At 41.8% G+C, this 21,189-nt stretch overlaps 1 protein-coding gene across 8 annotated transcripts in view; it reads right to left on the bottom strand.

Moving 5' to 3' along the window:
- Positions 1-21,189, bottom strand: part of fat1a (FAT atypical cadherin 1a) — a 103,530-nt gene that overhangs the window by 14,851 nt on the left and 67,490 nt on the right. For all 8 annotated transcript variants that reach the window (XR_014769831.1, XR_014769830.1, XM_084715050.1 and 5 more), the window contains 10 exons: positions 20,761-20,971; positions 15,566-19,639; positions 14,783-14,979; positions 14,505-14,658; positions 11,784-12,017; positions 6,904-7,290; positions 5,437-5,651; positions 3,128-3,265; positions 2,786-2,929; positions 348-545 (listed from right to left, as the gene is read on the bottom strand). Coding sequence is in view for 6 of the 8 variants with exons in the window: in XM_084715050.1 (XP_084571176.1) it covers positions 348-545; positions 2,786-2,929; positions 3,128-3,265; positions 5,437-5,651; positions 6,904-7,290; positions 11,784-12,017; positions 14,505-14,658; positions 14,783-14,979; positions 15,566-19,639; positions 20,761-20,971 (5,952 nt within the window). In the remaining 2 variants the exon portion in view is untranslated. The remainder of the gene's footprint in view (positions 1-347; positions 546-2,785; positions 2,930-3,127; positions 3,266-5,436; positions 5,652-6,903; positions 7,291-11,783; positions 12,018-14,504; positions 14,659-14,782; positions 14,980-15,565; positions 19,640-20,760; positions 20,972-21,189) is intronic.

Genomic DNA, 21,189 nt, shown 5'->3' on the forward strand with positions numbered 1-21,189 from the left:
TGTTCTTTCCTCTAAGGTGACACATCAACACCCAGCAGCACACGTGATCACGCCAACTCAAAGCAAATGTCTTTGATTTATGATTCCACTGTGAGATGCTCACTGATGCTGATTTCAATTCTGCATCTTATATACAGTTGTTAACAAGGGGAAAAGCTTTATTCAGAGTACACACACATGCAATGTTGACTAGTTTGGGAAAAGATGAGAAAGAAATGAGTGAGCATGACAGAGAAAAGGTACAGAGAGGGAAAAGAGGGAAAGACAAATAGATCGGGTCGCTCTGGCTTGACGGTTAAATCAATATAACCTCTCAACTGTGGTTTCTTCTCGGTGTTGTGACTCACCTGCGCTTGAAGTAGGTAGTGTTCTCTACTTTTCCTATTCAGCGCCCCCACGGCCACTAGAGCTCCCTGCTGATTGATGTGGAAAGCATCGCCCTCGTTCCCATCCACGATGGCGAAGGTGAAAGGTGGGCCGTTGTGCGAAGCGTCCCGGTCGGTTACGGTGAGTTGAAGAACACTTGTGCCTTTTGGTCGGTTCTCCTGTGGGATACGAGAGAGGCGCGTTTAATATTTCGTGGTGAGAGGAGGTGGCTCTCCTGATGCTCTTCAGTTCTATGATGTTTGATGGTGGAATGTGTTCAGCTCTGCACCCACATCAGGGGAGACAACATAACGCTGACTGAATGGACTTTTTATCCAGCTGAAAATGGAAAAACTGTTTAGTATAACTTGTTAACATTTTGGCCTCCTGTCTGTTTTAATTTAACCTGCAAGGACTGATGTTTTGGCCACTTGGGAGCAGCAGAAACACAATGTGAACACAAAACTGACATGTTGTCATGGTGAACTTTGTTGCAAACAGTTGTTTATTTAGACAGCAGCATATTTGTGTCCACCTGACAAATTCAAGTCCAATATTCATTCCTCTTTTAGCTCCGTCTTGGTCTCCACCAACTCCTGAGGCAAATATATTTATTAGCTAAATGTTCCACTGTTTAGCTGCTAACTTTGACTGCTGTTTGATGCGGGTCAGGTAGCATACAGTGTTATTTTCCACAAAAAGCAACCTCTGTTGTTTAAAAATTAAGCTAACACAGTGGCAAAAACAACACAGTTCCTCATATGGCCACTTGAGGTTGTGTCCATATGTGAGTCAACACCAGAGATAAACATGTTTACAACCTGATACAAAAAAATTGTTCATTTTATAGAACTCTTTTGAAATTATAATAATTAAGGACTTATGCGTGATTAAGGGCATATCCACTCTGAGTGACGTCACAGGTGGCCTGCTGCCTGGTAGCTACTTTATTCGGCCTGCCTCAGCTCCAGCAACGCTCCACCTCTTTGCTAATTTTTGGACTAGCCTGGAGTTAGGTGGAGACAGGCCAAGATGGCAAAGACTGGAACCATCACACTGACAGCTTCACAAAGGCTCTCCAGAAACGTATGGGTGACACCACAGAGACTACATTCATGCTTTGTGCGGTCTATGGTCTTTAGTGCTTTTTGCTGAGATCAGTTATCAGTCAAGTTGAGGGCAAGAAAACCAAAAGAATGACCTGACAGACGGGTAATAATTACCAGAGCGTTTAACACTACGGACAACACCACACACTGTCATTTGATCGATTGCTTTAATAGAAAAATATGTCTTCATCTTCTTCAACTGTTATTAATGGATGGGTCTATTATTATACTTTTTAAGGTTTTTAAATCATTCTTTAGCTTCTGATAAGTGTACTTACATGCAAATAGCTAACTGCTGAGTGGGCGATCCCATTTGAAAAACCCAAAAAAGGAGGCAGATGGACTGGCCCTTAAATCTGGTGCTGGTATTAGTCGTCCTCATCCAAAATGTTGTAGTGAGGCTTCAGATGAGTCCCAGTAAAAGGCAACTTGTCAGTTTCACAGCAAAGGCTTTGTCTTTTGTCTTTAGTGTCCCCCGAATGAGCGTCAGCTCCGTCCTGTCTGTTGATTCTTTCAAGTCCCTGACTCAGAGCTCACTTTTATTCTCTAGTGTTGAGAGAAATCTCTTGATATTCCTGCTGCTGTGTACAGTATGTGTACTGTTTTTTTTTCCCTTTCTTGTTCTGTTTTAGTGTGATTTTCTTTTTTGCTTCACTTTGATCAAGGCTCCACATAGTGAGTAAAATAAAGCCAGTCAGGATTTTTTCGGAGGCAAAACAATGTTTCATCCTGAAGTGCTTGAGCTGTGTGCAATGTGTACCGCGCCTCCTCGCAGTATCTCATAAATTGCTTTTTCAGTTTTCTAAACAGACAGGAAAATTGGAAATGAATCATCTTCTTGCCTTTCCTTTGGAATCTTTTTTTGTTCTCTTTTTTGATCTCCTAAACTAGAATACAGGTGCAGTTATTTCTCATTCTTACACTTTTCCCCTTTACCCCAGTCTGCCATCTATTATCAGCTTAGCATCTTGCACATTCCCACTCTCCATCAGTCCTGCCTTACAGTCTCCTTCCATCTCTTATCTGCATTCTTATACTTAAGATGCAGCCTCTGTCTTACAATTCCCTCACTCCCCCTTCTTCCTCCCTCGTCCTTACCTCTGTTCTTGCTCCATCCTCCTACTTGCTTCTTGACATTCTGGTCGCACAGTCTCCCATTATTTCTCCCTGCTAATCCCTCTCTCTGTGTCCACTGCAATCCCCCACCTCTGCACCTCCCCCCTCTCTTTCTCCCTTCCCCATCTACCTCGTTCTCATCCTCTCCACCTTCTAATCACCCATCTACGCTGACCACTTTCCCCTCCTCTCACCTGGATGATGAGGCTGTAGTTGGCCTGGGAGAAAAGCGGAGGGTTGTCGTTGACGTCCGAGATGTCGATGTTGATCATGGCGCTGCTGGAGAGAGGGGGCACCCCGTTGTCTGCGGCTACCACCATCAGAGTGTAGCCTGAAGTCTGAGAAAAACAGAGTGAATTACCATACATACATAGGCGAAGCTGCTTTTGTAAGCAATAATGCAGCAGAGATCAGTAAACAAGCTTTCCTATTAGGCCTGACATGACTCTGATTGGATTCTGCATAGAGTGCAATTAGCTGCTCAGTGGATTAAAGTCTATGTGTACAGTCAGCATTGTATCTGCCCAATCTCTTACTCGCTCTCTGTCCAGCTGGCGAGCAACTTTCAGCTCTCCTCTGAGCGGATCGATGGTGAAGGGACTGCCTTGGTTACCGTCCACGATGGAGTACCGCACGTGATCAAAAGAGGGACCGTCAGAGTCCTCAGCAATCACCTGCAAATCAATCAAAACAAAGATCAATCGTCAACCCCCGAAAGATGCCTTCTGATTACAGTTTAATGTTTTTAGTTTTAAAGGGACAGATAACCCCGAAATCCTCTGACTTCTAGTGCAACTTATCTGTCTGGACAGTTTTGGTGTGAGTTGCAGGGTTTTGGAGATCTTGAATATAATGGGACTTAATGATACTCAGGTTGTGGTGCTCAAAGTGCCAAAAAAATACATTTTAAAAATAATGTCTCTTTCCAGAAGTCATGACCTGGTGACTCAAGATAATCCACAGACCTTGTTGTGAGCATTTTCATGTAAGAAATAAGTTCTTTCTACCGTAGCAAGAAAGTAGTTCGTCATCATATATATAGCATATTATAAAAAAATGAATGAATATTTGGTGAGTCACAACTGTTCTTTGTTTTTGTTGTCTGTTTGAATTGGTTTGATCACAGTCTTTCTTACCCTCAGGTGTGCATTAACTACAGGTTATATGAACTTCTTTTTAAAATACAAAAATGTGAAATTACTGGTTATCTTTTCGGTATCAGCCATGAGAAGCAGGTAATAATCGGTTATCAGAATCAGCTGAATCCATTATACAACTTCAGCTGTAAGAGAGAAAAATGTTGGATTTGACATGAACTTTTTCAGGAGCTTTAACTCCAGGAGCATTAATTCATTAATTTGAGATACAGCTCAGCTGTGCGTCAATTTTTTCTGGTCATAAATCTGTAATAAACTTTGTGCTTTCTGCAGGAGAGTATTCCTGTTCTGAAAGTTTAGTGTTTAGAGGCCTGGAACATTATGATAGAGGTATATGATGTCCATTCCCATGATATTTCATCATGTCTCATAAATAGTTGAAGCAGTTTTTGGGTTGATATGATTTATTAAAAACAGATTTAGTGCAACCATTTTTGACGACTTGAGAAAATACCGTTAAGACACAAAAACCTTGAGCAACACCACAGAAAATACTTTGACTTTATATCAAAATCTTTTGAAATTTTTGGAGATTTCTGCAAGAATCTCCAAATGTTTTTCTTGGCAGTGAACACCTCCGGGAATTCCTTTAAAAATTGCATGCCAGTTTTTCATTCACCACAACTGAGCCTTACTGGAGCGGTATTTTGCAAAGGAATCAGACAAGCTAGCATGACATGGTGGGTACCAATTGATTCCTTTGATTTTTTTTGGTTTGATATGACCATGTCAACTGACAGAAAATTCATCAGCAACTATTTTAATAATATTTAAATTGTTGTGATTTTTCAAGCAAAGTGCCAGTTTCTCCAATGTGTCAGAATTTTCTGTTTTTCTCTGTTTTATACCACAGTAGAGTATATCAGTCATAAGAATATCTTTGGGTTTAAGAAAAAACAAGATGTCATTTTGACATTTGTGACTATTTATAGACTCAAGAAAATGATTTATAAACACAATAATTGTCAGCTGCAGCCCTACTATCGCAACATCATACTGATGCATATAACCTTTTCTTTCCTGTTCACTCTCCTGCAGCACAAACGCACACACGCACGCATGCAGGCACACACGCACACGCACACACGCACACACGCACACACGCACACACACACAGTCTTAAAACCCACCAACCATCACATATTGAAAGGCATCCCCAGGGGAAATCAGCAGACAGAGAAGATTTACAAGTACGAGACAATGGCAGGTATTAAAATCTAATTTTCTGATGGATAATTTATATTCAGGTACATTAGACACACAGATAAATGACCATAAGCTGAGGTTTTTATGGGGAGGGGTGGGTGAGAGGTAGATGGAGTGAAAATGTAATACGCAAAAGGCAGAAAATGCCTTATCTTGGATAGGGGCTTAATGAGTCAAATGCCTTTCAATTAAACGGTTTCAGCATGTGTGTCAGATAATGCACGCGAACAGGGGTGCAGTGAGCATGAAGAGCATTGGTCCTAATTTAGCTGTGCCACCAGATGGTGATTTGCCACAGGTGCAGATATGTGATAGTGTATGCGGTGAGTAATGGGCAGAGAGGAAAGAGGCTGTGAGGGAGAAAAAGAATGACTGAGTGAGAAGACGAGCAAATGAAGGAAAGTTAAGAGAAGAAAGAGATGAAAAATACATAAGTGTTATTTTTCTAAACATGTTCCTAATGATAGTAAGTATATTCTTACCGCCAAAACGGTCTTTCCCAGCTCTGTGTCCTCGCTGACGACAGCTGTATAAATGTCCTGGCTAAAGGCAGGTTTGTTGTCATTGACATCAGTCAGGTTGATGTTCACAGTGGCCATGTCGCTGAGCGGTGGTGAGCCGCCATCTGTAGCCTCTATAGTGATGTAGTATTCATGGGAGACCTCGTAGTCCAACGGCTCAATAACAAAGATGTCGCCTGAGGACAAAAAGACAGCAGAAAGTCAGAGAGGCAGGTCATGAATTCACACTCTAATATCGATATGTTATATAAAAACATACATAAATATATTAAAAAGTAAGTCATTCCCTTTTCTGCTCCTGCTGTAACTTTGTCAGCTGGCTGAAATTCACCACAAACCAGAATTCAAATAGTCATCCATCATTGGCTCTCATTTGAAATTCAAAACTTTTATGCTTGACTCAGCTGCTTCAACTTGCGTTACTGCTTGCAGCTAGACAAGAGAACAGTATCCTATTTGTAAGAACACAAATAGGCTACTAGTGTCGTGTTGCAGAGATGCAGCCGGCCAATCGCAGTTCAGCCCGAGACAAAACAGTGTGTTGTTTTTGAAATTCAAGTGAAATTCAATGATGGTTGAACACAGTTTGCTGTGAGTTTCATTTGTTTTTATTTCTAAAAATCCACACATAGTATGAGATGTCTGGGATTTCTTAAAAATGCTGCCACTTTTTGATTGTTTGTTCCAATTGATCCAATACTTGTATCAGGATTGGAAATGCAGCCTAAAATGCTGGAACGGGGACTGGCGAGTCTATGCACCAATGTAATCCAATATAATGCAATTTGTTAGCTCCGAAACAGGCACCTATTAACTCCCATCAGCGTCCCATACGTCAGTTCTTTTTAACAAAGGCAGACCAAACAACAATGATAGCAATCATATCACATCCATACAAGGATAGTAGTGCTGTTAAAGCTAAAAGGAGCTTTCATGCCTTATTGATTTTGGATGCTCCGTGGACAAAAGCGGTAGTGTTTCCACCATAATAACCACAAAATATACCGTAAAAATTAGTAACTTTAGCTAAAAAAACATAAACAGACTTTTTTCATCCAATTTCACAGAGAAACCAACCTGCTGTAGAAATTGAGTACAACTACACAGAAACACACAGGGGTCTACTCAGGGCACCAGTGAAAAAAATCATGGTAATTCTATTGAGTGGCTGCTAAAATTTGAACATTCACAAGGCATTTGGCTAATGGACAAAAAGCTTAATTTTGCACCCCGGATCCACTTAGAACAATGGACCACAGAGCTACTAATTGTCAAAAACTCAGCAAGGTACTTGATTTCATATGGTAACAAAGGATCAAAAGTTATTTTTAGAATTCAGTATTTAATGTAATTAGATTAGAGGTAGTATATAAAAAAGCTAAGAGAAAAGGTAAGAAGATAAATTAATATATTAAAGAAATGTCATACCTGTGCGTGGGTCCACGCTGAACATGCCATGCTCGTTGCCACTGATGATGCTGTAAGAGATCTCGCTGTTGGCCTCCGTGTCGCGGCTGGCCGCCTGCACTCTGAGCAGCTGTGTGCCCACCGCCACGTCCTCGGACACGGTCGCTGTGTATTCACGGTGCTCAAACACGGGCGGATTGTCGTTGATGTCCAGGACGGAGATCACCACCTGGCACAGCGAGAAGAGGCGTGGGGAGCCCTGGTCACTGGCGCGAGCCTTCAGCTCATAAGTAGACTGCACCTCGCGGTCCAGGGGACGCTCCAGGCTTATTACGCCGGTGTGCTCGTCAATGGTGAAAAAGCTATCTGCAGAATCGACCAGTGAGTAGAGAATGTCGCTGTTGAGACCTGGAATGACAGACAAAGGACAACTGATGGTTATTTTGCAACATGAATCTCATTTTTGTTGTTTTGACAGTCAAGCCTGTTCGTTATGAAATGTAATACCTTTCAGACTGTCTGTCTGTTGATGTCTGTCTTGTCTCACTACCCACATCTCAACAATTAAGCTGGTGAGTAAAATGTTATCCTCAACCATAAGATTAATGGCCACATCGGGAGAAACGCTCCTTTAAGCACAGGGCGTGAACATGCATATTGATTCTTATATTGACGTATTGATTCTTGAATGATTAAAATCATCGCTTTCTATTCTCGTTTCAAAACATCCATCTTTCACACAGCCTCTGATAAACAGGAGCTGTAAATGTCTAATCCATGCCGTCCTCATAACTCATGTCCTCCCACTAGCAAGACGCTCCCAGCAACAAGACAGAGACGGATCACAATAATAATCATAATGCCTTTCTGCAGGTGGCCCCCATTTGGAATACGCTATTATATTCCCATTTATCAGGTAAGTGCCCTCATCCTCCGTGGATCTCATTATCGTGCTGGAGAGACTACCAGGGGGAGCCCTGCTTATATGGTTTCCCATAACTTTTATCTGGTCTGATCATCCTTGAGACAATTGCTTAAATGGCGGTTAAGTGAATTGGGCTGAATCTGGATTGGCTGTATCGCCTCAGACACATATGTTTATGATTATATGCTCATCTCAGTCCGGTGGCTGGAATATTTAATATCACAGTAGAGCAGGAATGATTTGTTGATTGATATAAAGTGAATTGGAAACTTTAATACAATCTAACTACATTATCATGGGCTATCGAAAATCATAAAAATTATGTAATAATTAAAAAAAAAAAAAAAACGGACCAGTGTGTATTTAGTGACATCTAGTGGATAGTATGTCTGCAGCCATTTGTCGACATAAGGGAAATCGTTGATTAAGGAAGTATGTCAGTTTGCATAATGTGCGTTGATGCATTGCAAAGAACTGTCGCACCAAGTCAAGGCATGGATTCGCCAATACAACAAGCTGCAGTTAACAAATCTTGCTCATGATCATCTAAAGAGTAGTTTTAGACAGAAACGCAACAGTACGGTTCTCTGTAAGCTCCACAATCAACAGGTGAAAAAAGTTTCTGTTATTAGTAATCACTTAACATGTATTTTCTAAATAATTTCTGCACCTCAACGTTATTATTATTCAGCCGTTTTACATTTTCTCTTTTAACTGTTCTAAGCATGTAGAAGAAACTACGGTGTCCCCTTTAACTTTACACACTGGACCTTTATGTGATTAGTCAAGAAAATGATCAGCATATTTATAAAAAAAATCCTTAGCTGCAACCCTATATTAAAGGCAGTGTTGTAGAGCACCTTTACTCGTGTAAATCTCTGTAATACTGCTAAAAGCAAATGTGCTTACTGCACACTGATCTTAAAAGCAACACGGACAGATTTCATTCTGAGGACAGATGGTACTTTAAGACATCTTTCTCTGCAGTATTGGAGGCAAGATTGCTGAGAACTTGTATGAATCTGGCGCAGCACCAAGGTGGACAAAGAAGAAAATGATTAAATTCCTCCACATTGGTCCGACATGAGAAATCAAAAGAAGAAAATAACAACAGCGAGGCAGAACAGAGGGCAAAGAGAGACACTACAGTCCAGGCAGAGTGATAAAGGACAAAGCAGAATCCGGGGAGGAATGTGTACTCGTCGCATAACTTTAGTTTATCAAAGATCAAGGGCACCAGTTTGGGTCTGTTTGTCTGTCTGGTTCATAACCATTCCACACTGATAAGTGCTGCCTTTCAGAGATTGTAACAGCAGGCTGAACCGAGGAGCAGCGATGTGGGTAAGTATCAGACATCTTCCAGCCAAATGGGCAGGCAGCTCACAGAGGCTGTGGCACACAGCAGCTAGTGCCAAGAATGAGTCCTCACAGAGATATGCAGTCAAATATCAATGTTGGATAAAGCAACTTTTTTTCTCTGAGGAGGAGGGTTGCATTAGGGCTTCACATTTTGATGGTTGGCTGCAGAGACAGTTGACTGAAGCCTCGGTGAACTGGGTCAAAGCTACAACGCCTATTTCTTCTTGTTCACTCTACACGTTGCTTGGGATTTGCCCGTTGTGCTTCAAGCTTGCACCTAAATCAAAAAATACAAGACAGACACACACAAAAAAGAACTCTCGATGTGTGCGATACGCTCACATGTGGGGGAAATACTAATCAAATGCCCCTCTGCTTTCACTCAGTGTAACTCTAAATAATTATTGCCGCTGGCTAAACGGCAGGGAGCACCTTTTTTTCTCCACCTCTCCTTCAAGTACCCTTATCCTTGATATTTAAGATTTGAAGTAAATTTTGTGCCAGCAAAGCCTCAGGGAAGAAATGTCTTAATATCAGCTCTTTCCGTTCACCATCTAACGTTATACTCTGAGGGACCCGATTCTGGCATCCCTTTCATTCTGTCAAGCTGTCAGTCCAGCGAAAATGAACAACTGAAAAGGGGAAATAGAAAGAGAGAGCGTCGATTCTCTGATAGTGAACACGCTTAAAAGGCTCTTCAGGCTAGAATGTCCTGCTCCACTAAACTAAAGGTGTAATCTGGAGCGGCAGGTCCGCTGGCTTCCTGAGTTAAGTCTCTAGGAGCTTAAATGGCTGTTAAACTACGTGGTTTAAGTTCTCGGTCTTATCCACCTGCGAGCCTCTAAGTGGTTGGCAACGCTCACTGAAAGGTAAAGACGCCTCAGATAAATATGTGGCCCTGTGGCTTTGCACCAGGCAAATGGAAAATTGCAATCAGCCCTTCTGAGAATTCGGCTTGAAGAGAGAAGAATTTCATTAGAGTGTAATGGAGCTTTTAATTTGAGGGGTTGATCATTCATGAAATCCCACATTTGTTATCCCTCCCTCTTGCCATTTAGTGTAATGCGGCTGGGGCATAAAGGAAAGATAATAACCTGTGCATTGTGAGTCAGCATTCAGCCAAGATGCATATGCATACTGTATACCACGATGCTGAATACCCTTTAAAGGTTCTTGAATTAGAAGAGCTTTTTTCTTGTGTACTTGACTGATGCTTTTGTTTGCCATTAAGTGCATTTTAGGGATATTATAGAGGCGTGTTTAGGAAAATGTTTGCAAGGTAAAAAAATTTGCCATTTCAAGCATTAATATCTTAGGAACACTAAAATAGTGTTTGCTAATCAAATTTGTTGGTATTATCAGTGTGAACTGATGCAGTTGTGAAAATACTGTTTTCTAAAATGCACATTTTGTAACAGCAATAATGAGCAATAGAGGAGTCTGAAGTTTTGCATGAAATTTTTCAGTATAGTAAGGCTGCTGTAGGGCGGTATCCCAAGGAACTTTCACATGTAGCAGGTGTAGATGATACTCTTACCAAACCAAATAGTTCCAACCAAGAGCAAATACCAACCTGCTGATTCCACTGGGCACATCTGCGCCACGGTTTTGATCCATCCTCTCCACAGCTGCATGCCCCTACCAGCAGCATTTCAGAAGCATTTCAGGAGCGTAGCATTCTGCCCGCCTGAGTATGTTTATGTGCTCAGATTTTGCTGATTTAGTCCTCTTTCCTTGCTCTTTGGGCTTCTACCATGGATAACGAGGTTACATAGTTTGTTTGTTTTTATGGTCTTTTATTGCCTGCTCGATCTGCTTTGTGCGGACTGACAGGCATCCATCAAAGACAGACTCGACGTATATTTGAAGTGGAGCGGAGAGGCGGCGAGGCGCTGCTGGCGGAATCACAAGCATTGTCTAGAATGGCAGCAATGAGCTCCGGCTCACGTGGTGCAGCCGTAATGCGGCGCAACCTTTCCCGGTGGAGTCAAGCCGTACGCTGACTGTGGTGAAGAAAAATGTCCTTTTAACAGGCAGAAACCACGAGCGGATGCGGACTCTTTTTTTAATGGTGGATGGCCATCTGCCAGGACCACAACATTTAACATCAACGTTTAATTTTTAAATGTCCTGATAGGGGAAGTGGTGAAATGAATGGTTTCAAAATCAGATCCCTTTTTTTTTAATTGTCTCCTGACTGAACTTCAATTGTCCAATCATGGCTTGGCAAGTGTAACATCAGTGGGCACTGGAGTGTAATAAAAAGGATATTTAGCATTTGTAGAGAGTTTTTTTCAATAGATTATTTAAAGTTTTTTAGCCTTTCCAAAACCAAATTCATAAAAGCTCATGAACTGATGAGAATGCTGACATTTAAGACCCTTTTCATAGTGTTCTTTGGAGACATTAAAAAGTCACCAAGAGACAGCTCTTTCAACTTACTCATGAGGTTAACTAGTTGCCTGAGTGAAAAGTCGTCATTTCAGGCAGAAAGAGAGATGTTGAGTGTCAAGAATTGAGAAATCTTTCTTCTGTTTACCACTGTCAAAAACTCCAAGTAGTAAATCTGCCCCTGTTGTCACTGTAAACCATTACAGAACTGTGCCTGAGGACTCACCGGTATCAACGTCATTTGCCAGCAGTTTTGCCACATATGTGCCCGTCTCCGTGTTCTCGAAGACCGTGATGGTGTAGGGATCAGACGAGAACTGTGGCGGGTTGTCGTTGACGTCCTCCACGGTGATGTGGATGTCGGCCTCGCAGTACCGCCCTCCTCCGTCCACCGCCCTCATTTTGAATCTGTGCTCCTCTTGCTCCTCTCTGTCCAGGGGCTGTGAGGTCTTCAGCTCCCCTGCAGATGAGCAGAAAGACATTGAGCAAAATACACAGAGACACACACACTCTCTGGGGAGTAGATGGATGTCATTTTATATTTAAAGAACAACATAAAAAAACATTAAATTTACAGACATAAAATCTGTGTAAGCAGTTAATCAAGAGACTGAGTTTATGTACAAGAAGACAAACCATGTACGCTCAAAAGCACTGCAACCCCCTCGTCTACTGTCTGCTAACCAAGTACAAGACATCCAAACAACTAATGGCTTTTAAGAGAGAGAAGAGGGGGATAAATAAGTAATTGAAGCACAACAGGAAGGAGCAAATAGCGAACAGAGCGGCCTGATGAAGGAACCCATCAGAGTTGGCAGCTAAGAGCAGCTTGGAAGTGTCCTGGGATGTGAGGCAGCCAACATTACCACAACCTCTCTGGAAAACTCCCGGACCCTCTTGGCAGTCCTCATCTGCAATAATCCTACTTGTCTGCACCGAAATAAAAAAATAACAAAGCCTCTCCATAACAGTAGCACCGCCGCTGGTAACTCAATATCAAGGGTTGCCAAAAGACAGTTGGATGGTATTGTTGTCTTATTGTTTGCCTTGGTGTCAGTCTCTCAGCGTATCAAGGCTGAATTTACTTCAGGATTCTAGGCAGCAGCAGATGTGTTGTATATCTGTTTAAATCTACTGGCTTAGTTTGTTTTGTCCTTTTATTCACACTTTTATTTTGCATTTACTTTAAAATCAGGTTGGTGGTGATTAACCGTCATTGTTTTTCTGTTTTTTTTTTCTTTCTTCTTTCTTTTTGCATCCCAGCAGCCAGATGGAATGTCTGATTTAAGATGGGTCTCCCACAAGAAATTATTTGCAGGCGAGAAGTATAGCAGTCATAAATTCAATTTAAAGTGTGCAACTCTGTATTTTAGTGCCACTGTGGGTCTTTCAGTTGCCCTGCGGGGAAATGTTCTCGGCTCTTTTATAAATGAATAAGTAAGTAACAACTGGGCACAAGAAAACATGTTTGCCTCCCTCCATCACTAATAATGATTCACACAGACACACAAATAAAAAAAAAAAAAAAAAAAAACACCAACATTTTGCAGAGGGATCAGAATTCTCTAATCTTTAGAGTGCTGAATGTAAGACTGCTGTCATGCTGAGCTGTCTTTTTGATTTTGAGGTTTGAAGCAGGAGGCCAAGAGTGTTTCACAAGAGACTTTTAACACGAGTGTCCCACATACAGCTTCCAAATATTCAGAATAACCTGCTGATAACACAGCAAGAATGCCATCTGACTCAATTACTGCGGACAAAATTCTATACATATTTTTTATATACATATTTAATAGAGCTGGGACAGTTATTTCCCGACTCGATACTATCATGATACCCTGTGGTGATTTGTGTATGTATTGCCATTCCACAAGTATTGTGATTCAATAATCCGATTTTGTCTGCTTTTTTTAACACCAGACCACTTTTAGACACTTTATATCATGAGCCACATTTAGCTGTTCCTTCGCATCAAGCTAGCGTTATAATAAAATAATAAGTTAAATAAAATGTTGTGGCCAAATTACTGCACAAAGCACAAATGAGAGTTTTGACCCCTTGAGGTTGCTGTAGTTATTCAGTGTGAAGCGTTGGAGGCAGAGGAGCGGACTAAGTTAGCTATAAACAGTCAGCAGCTATTAGATATAGAACATATAGTAAAGAAAATATATGCCTCTAAGCAGGAGCACACGTGTTGTTTTATGCAAAACATATGAAGTAAAATGGATCAGTTTGAGATAACATTACGGTGAATGCAATGCTAATTTCTGTTAGCATGCTAATGGGAATTCCAATTATGTGTTAGCACTGAGCTAAGGGACCATGTGCTAGTCAATTATATAAAGACAAAATAGATTAAGTATTCAAAAAATTGATTCAAGAATCGTAAAAAATGAATCATAATACACTCCCACCCCTACTTTTTCAAACTTATAATATGCAACATTTTCCCATTAAAATGTCCAAAAAAAGAAAAACTCAACATTTGTTACATATTTTGTTGATTTGTGTACTTACATTTTCCCTTACTATTTTGACCATCTTCAAACCCACAGATATCTGTTATGTTATCAAGCTAATGGTGAGTTTCATGAGGTCACCTATTAATTGTAAGGAAGTTGGAAAATGTGACTAAACCAAGCGTGAATTAAATTTGAATACATTGCCCTGTCTGTGAACATGCATTCTGCCTGATTTAAGTCAGAGAGATTTTTTGCCAACAGTGTTTTTTTTTTTTTTTAACAGTGAAGACAGCGACTCCTATGATCCTTTTGTTATTATTTTGACATGAGAAAACCCCCTTGTGGTAGAAATTAAAAACTGTGCTTTTAAAAAAATATATAAATATTAAACGTATTGCTAAATTTACACTCCCCACGTAACCACAGTCAATCAATACTCTTCTTCATTCACATACACATTTGCATCCATTCCTGTTAACACACACCTGTATCGGCGTCAATGATGAACAATTCAGATCCAACTCCCTGGAGCTCATAGGAGATATGAGCGTTTGAGCGGATGTCAGCGTCTGTGGCAGAGACCTGCAAGATGAGCCTGCCGGCAGGAGAGTCCTCTGGGACGCTCTCGCTGTATAAGGACTGAGGGACGGACAGAGCACGAGGAAAATGGAGAGGGAAAAAAATTAAAATGAATGCCATGGATAAAAAGGCACAACAAACTGAAATTATGAGCTGAAAAACTGAGGAAAAAAAATTAATTTACCTTCTCACACACAGGGCTGTTGTCATTGGCATCCAGCACCTTGACCTCCACAGTGGCTTTGGCAGTGAAGATGCCATCACTGGCAGTAATGTTAAGGAGATAATTGTCCTTCTCTTCACGGTCCAAGGGCTTTCTGACAGAGACCTTCCATTCATTCTGAATGTGTTCGATGGCAAATTGGCCGAGCGGGTCCCCTCCTGTTTGGTGTTAAAAAGAAATATACCCTTTCAGAATGATCAACAACTCAGACGCAGGAAAGCAGGACGCAGCCTGAGTCATTAAAAAGACACAAGGATAAGGATCTGTCCTGAATCATAAACTACATTCTACTAAATATCAATTAATAAAATATTCATCCTGGCTTCAAACTCAAATATACTTGGTACACAAGCAATCCTGACAACTACAGAAAATGTACATGTACTAATGAGAGTGCTGGTTTATGATATTTCCAGACTTGGCATAGTTATTCATACTTGCTAATTAGCACCAGAGGAAATATTTTTTCCCCCCGTTTATTTCAAAGCATTATTCAGATAATTATACATTTTTGTATTTTGATGACCTAAATATTTGCCTTGAGGTTCAGCAGATTAGCTGATAACTCCTAACAGATAATAGGACTGTGTAATGTTTCAAAGATGAGATATTATCGTCATATTAAGTGGCATAAATGGATAATCCCCCCTAAGCTCTGTTTGTGAAAAACTGTTACACAAAGGAGTGGGGAGTAAACTCTCTGGGCTTACTAATTATCTGTTTCACAAAATAATAAATGCCCACCTGTGATGAAGTAGTTCACTTGTTTGTTTATGTCCTCGGAATCATCGTCTGTGGTGCTGAGGATGGCGATAACCCCGCTGGGAGGAGGGTCATCTTCGCTGACTGTGCCTTTGTAGATCTCAGCAGTGAAGCGGGGCGGGTTGTCGTTCACGTCTGCGACTGTCACCTCAACTCTGGTGCCGGTAACATGTTGGACTTTGTCGCCTTGGTCCGTGGCTACGACAGCGATTGTGTATTTCTCCATCTTTTCGCGGTCTAGCTCTTTTAAGGTGGTCACCCATCCAGTTTCACTATTGACGGCAAACAGCTCGGAGATCTCCTGCGAGTTCTGCTTGGGGTCGAGGCTGTACACAACGTGGCCGTTGGTTCCAGAGTCTTGGTCGTTGGCTTTGACTTGGATCACTTGAGTCCCGCTTGGAAGGTTTTCCACAACGACGGCCTCGTAAGGGTCAGACTCAAAGAGGGGCTTGTTGTCATTAAGATCTTTCACTTGGATGTTCACGTTCACAGATGCCACTACGTCGTAGTTCTCGTGTTTGGTTTGGGAAAGCAAAGTGAGTTGGTACCACTTGGTCGTCTCATGGTCGAGGCTTTTCTGAAGCTTCAAGGCTCCACTGTCTCTGTCTACAACAAACACCTCGTCTTCATTGCTCTCAGGAGTGTTGCCCTTCACAAGGCTGTAAACGACCGGCTGCTCACTCTCAGCCTGAATCACATCGATCTCTGTTCCTATGGGAAGGTCTTCAGCGATTGTATAGCGGTAATGTGGTTCAGTGAATTTGGGAATTGGGGTCTCTGGCGTAACAATCCGAATGTAAACCTGCACAACAGAATGTTTGGGTGGATTCCCAGTGTCCTTCGCCCTAACAAAGAACGCATAGAGCTCATTTTCCAGCCCGATGAGGCTCTCTTTGGTTACAATGACCCCAGTGGTTGGGTGGATTTCAAAGTTCTCCTCCACGTTTTCAACGTCTGCTTCGATTGAATACTCAATGTCAGCATTGCTTCCCTCATCCATGTCTGAAGCAGCGATTTTAACCACGGAGGTTCCCCTCGGGGCATCTGATGCAATAGTGGCTTTGTACTCGGCTGCCCTGAACTGTGGGGCATTGTCATTGACATCTGTGAGAATTACATTGACTATACAAAAGCCTACTTTTCCACCACCATCTTTAGCTATGAGAGAAATAGGAATAACCTTCTCAATTGTATTCTCACGATCAAGGCTCTCTAGAGTGAAAATCTCTCCATTTTCATTGACAGAGAACTTGTCTTTTGCAAAGTCGTTCACAATCTGGTATGTTATTTGTCCATAAATGCCTTCATCATCGTCTGTCGCCTTTGCTTCTGCTACCAGAGTGCCAACAGGGGAGTTTTCAACAAGCTCTACCACGTAGTCCACCTGAGAGAAGGTGGGGTTGTGGAAGTTGGCGCCAATAACTGTTATCATGACAAGGGCTGAGCTTCTGAATACACCGTCTGATACTGACACATTGAGGTTGTAAAGAGGCTGCATATGTGGCCGACGGTGGTTTGAAATAACAATGGCACCCGTGTGTTTGTCGATGGAAAAGTTCAGATCCTCGTTGCTGGATATAATGGAGAACTCCAACTTATCTGAGTCTGAGCTATCAGCATCGGAGGCCTGGACTTGGGTGATGAAGTGTCCACGTGGGGCCAGTTCACTAACAGTAGCTTTGTAAGTGTGCTCTGTGAATACTGGAGCGTTGTCATTCAGGTCGGTAACGTCTATCGTCACAATGACGTCACTAGAGAGGGCTGGAACGCCTCCGTCCACAACACGGACTCTCAGCTTGTGCTGCTGGACCTCCTCGTGATCAAGAACTTGAGCCGTAGAGATTATGCCAGTGTCACGGTCGATAGTGAAATAATCAGAACTCTTCCCCTTTTCCTCAACCAACTGAAAGAAAACTTCTTGGTTGTTACCGGTATCAAAATCTTTGGCATCAACTTGCAAAACTGATGTGCCGATGACAGATGCCTCCGAAATATTGGCATGGTAGGTCTTGGAGAGGAACACAGGGGCATTGTCATTTACATCTTCCAGTATGATATCAACAAACACTTCAGAGTGAGCTCCAGTCAGAGAATCTGTGGCTCTCACATTTAGCTTGTAGGCTGGATGTGTCTCAAAGTCCAGAGGCTGAATCACATGAATTACACCTGTGTTGAAATCAATTGAGAATTGTTTGAAAGGATCGCCTTCGGAGATCGTGTACACAATGCGAGGGCCTTCAGAATCATTGGCTTGTACATGAAGCACAGGTGTGTGCAGCTGAATGTTTTCGGGGATTTCAATGCTGTAAAAAGCCTTCTCAAACACAGGCATTGCTTTGTTCACTACTGTTATTGGCACTTCTACTTCTGCCGAGAGTGCTGGTTCTCCATTATCCTTTGCAATAACAACAACTACAAAGTCTGTATTAAGCGACTCCTTCTCAAATTTCTTTTTGAGGGAGATTTCGCCAGACGGGCTGATTTGGAAGTGTTCCTGGTGTTCCTTCAGGTAATAATTGATATCTGCATTCGGGCCTATGTCTTTATCCACTGCTGTGACTTGTCGGATGACCTGGCCCTCCTCTGCGTCCATCTGGACCAGGGCGTGATAGGGGAGGTTCACAAACATAGGTTTGTTGTCATTCACGTCTTCCACTGTCACAGTTACTAGAACATGAGCCCCGTCTTCAGATTTGTCCTCTCTGGTGACCTCAACGACTATATCAAATGTGTCCTGGGCCTCACGATCAAATGGAATCCCAGAGGTTGAGATTACTCCAGATGTGCGGCTGATTTCAAACTTGCTGTCAGGGTTCAAAATCTTGTAAAACAAAGGCTCGTTCACCTGGTTCCCCACAGCAGCAATGACTGCCAGTGTTTTCCTCTCAGAGGAGTTTTCTTGGACATAGGCTTTGTAGGATTCCCTGGTGAACTTCAGCTTACTCTCTTTGTTTTCCTTCACATTAATCTTCACTGTAGCAACAGTGGCAAATCTACCATCAGAAACCCTAACCTTTAATTCATATCTGCTCCTGAGCTGCGTGACATTCTGGATAGAGATTATGCCTGTGATTGGATCCATTTTAAATTTATCACCAATATTTCCCTCAGAGATGGAGAAGAGAAGTTTGGAGTTAGGCCCAGAGTCTGAGTCTGTAGCGTTGACCTTAATAACTTCCACTCTTTTGTATGTTGGCACTACAACGGTTGTCTCGTACACTTCTTGGCTAAAAACTGGAGAGCAGTCATTAACATCAATTACTTCAATGGTCACGTTGGCCGCCGTCTCTGCAAACAGGCGTGGCATTCCCAGATCGTGAACCTGGACTGTGAAGCGGAAAACACTCCTCTGTTCATAATCCAAAGCTGTTGTGATCCTGATGGCTCCGGTACTTGAGTCAATGGCGAAATAGTTATGTGCAAAAGGTTCCACAATTTGATAGATGAGCATGGCATTCTGGTCGCAATCAGCATCAGAGGCACGGATGACAAAAGGAGTGTTTTCACGGGTCAGAACAACACTGTTGATGGGGGCCGACTCGCTGATTACTCCTTTGAATTCCCTCTGGAGGAAGATTGGAGCGTTGTCATTTTCATCCTTCAGATGAATCAGAAGTGTCGTGTTGCTGGCAAGTCCAGCCATGTTGGTGCCCTGTATGACGAGCGTGTATTGAGGGACGGTCTCATAATCCAAAGCTTTCTGGGTCACAATCACTCCAGAGTTTGGGTTTATATCAAATGCATTGTTGATGTTGCCACTTTTTATTTGATAGAAGACAGACGACTGGCTGACAGCTGTGACCAAGCTGACAAAACTTCCTGGATGGGCTGATTCACTGACTTCTGCAGAGAACTCCTTTTCAGTGAATCTAGGGGCTGCATTGTCAGAAACTGTTACCACAATGTGTACAGTAGCTGTTGTTGACAGTGGAGTTATTCCGTTGTCAGATGCCTTAACGGTGAGTTCAAACTGGGTCTTGCTGCTGCGATCGAGCTCCTTAGCAACGGTAATTGTCCCAAGAACAGGGTCGATGGCAAATGAGTTTGCAAAATTTCCTGCAAGAAAGAGAGAACAAAAGAATTATATATGGATGTGGCTGTACAGGAAATGTTTTTTCAAAACATAAACAAAGAAAAAAATCACAATCTGTGGTTGACAAGCATGTGTAATATCAATGTTTTCCCTTTCAATAATAGAAACAGGGTTCCTACACCTTTTCCAAAGTCAAATTCATTTCATTATGCATTTTAAAACAGCTCAGTGCCATTTCATTTCTTATACACATTAAATTAGATGTGATTGTGCTAGAAACAACCAAAATAATTATGTTTTGTGATAGAAATCTACAGAGGGGTGAGAAAGGAGAACAAAACAAAGTTTCAAAATGTGTTACCTGTCTGTAAGTAGACGTGGCATCTTATGTAACCTGGCTGAGCCAGTATAAATAAACATTCAAACAATCGCTAGACAAATAACTTCTCCCTTTGAAAGCCAGGCTTGAGCAGAGTCAATTTCATTTTGTGCAAAAGGCAAAAAGCAATTAGGCTCTCTCAGACTTATTTTATTTCTTTATCTGAAAAGCACCCTATTCAGTCAGAGAATTATTATGAAAGTAATGCAGTTACACCTTCAAGCATTTTCCAGCATTTTATCCAAAATCCCTGCACATTTCAAACCTTGAAAACATCACATTAAAAATTCAAGTGGTTTTCAAGGATTTCCAGCACACATGAAAATCAATAAGACTGCCAGAAATGTTCATGTCCTTTTCAAGCCAGTCATGCTAAGTCCTCAGTCTGACTCAAGACAAAGTAAGCTGCAATTCAATTACATTAAGTCATCTCAGCTATTTCAAACATGCACGCATTCAAGCAATAAGCTAGGAGCCGCATGTTCTTGTTCTCATATAAAAGCTTATTGTAGGAGAAATCCATCGTGGGAAATTCTGAGTGGGGATCTGCCCATCTCCCACGTATTTTGCGATCCTCTAGACAAAGTCTTCAATATTCTCCTTCTCTTTGTAAAGTATTCCATTCATGATCAAGATCCAGTGGGCAGCAGGACTCTACATGACTCATACATTTTTACGAGCTGATTTCATTTGCATTTTACAATGAAAGCTTTCTGCAATGAGAGGAAAACCTTGGAAAGTCCTGCATCTTTTGTGTGCATCTACCTGATTCAATGCTGTAGACAATCTCTGCATTGTGGCCCTTGTCTTTGTCGAGAGCTGTGACCTGGAGCACAGCTGAGCCTACGGCTGCGGATTCAAACACGCGGCCAGAGTAAGGTGTGCCTATAAACCAGGGTGCGTTGTCATTGGTGTCACCCACATTGACAATAACACGCACAAGGTTCCTCTTTACTGGAATGTCCTGGTCTCGAACCTAGAGAGGAGAAATTTGAGACAGACAGGCAGAGGAGGGAGGAAGAAAACAGAGACAGATGAGCGTCAGAGCCCTCAGGGGATAATTCATTCTTGAACAGCAGCATAACAAAACAGCAAACTACTCATATTTTGAAACAAACGAGCTTATCTTAATTTCATGGATGTTTCATTTCACAATGAAGCAAACATTTCCAACATGAACATTAATCCATATGA

This window comes from Lutjanus erythropterus, chromosome 3 (genome assembly GCF_056507025.1).
Source record: "Lutjanus erythropterus isolate fLutEry1 chromosome 3, fLutEry1.hap2, whole genome shotgun sequence".
NCBI classification, from domain to species: Eukaryota; Metazoa; Chordata; class Actinopteri; order Lutjaniformes; family Lutjanidae; genus Lutjanus; species Lutjanus erythropterus.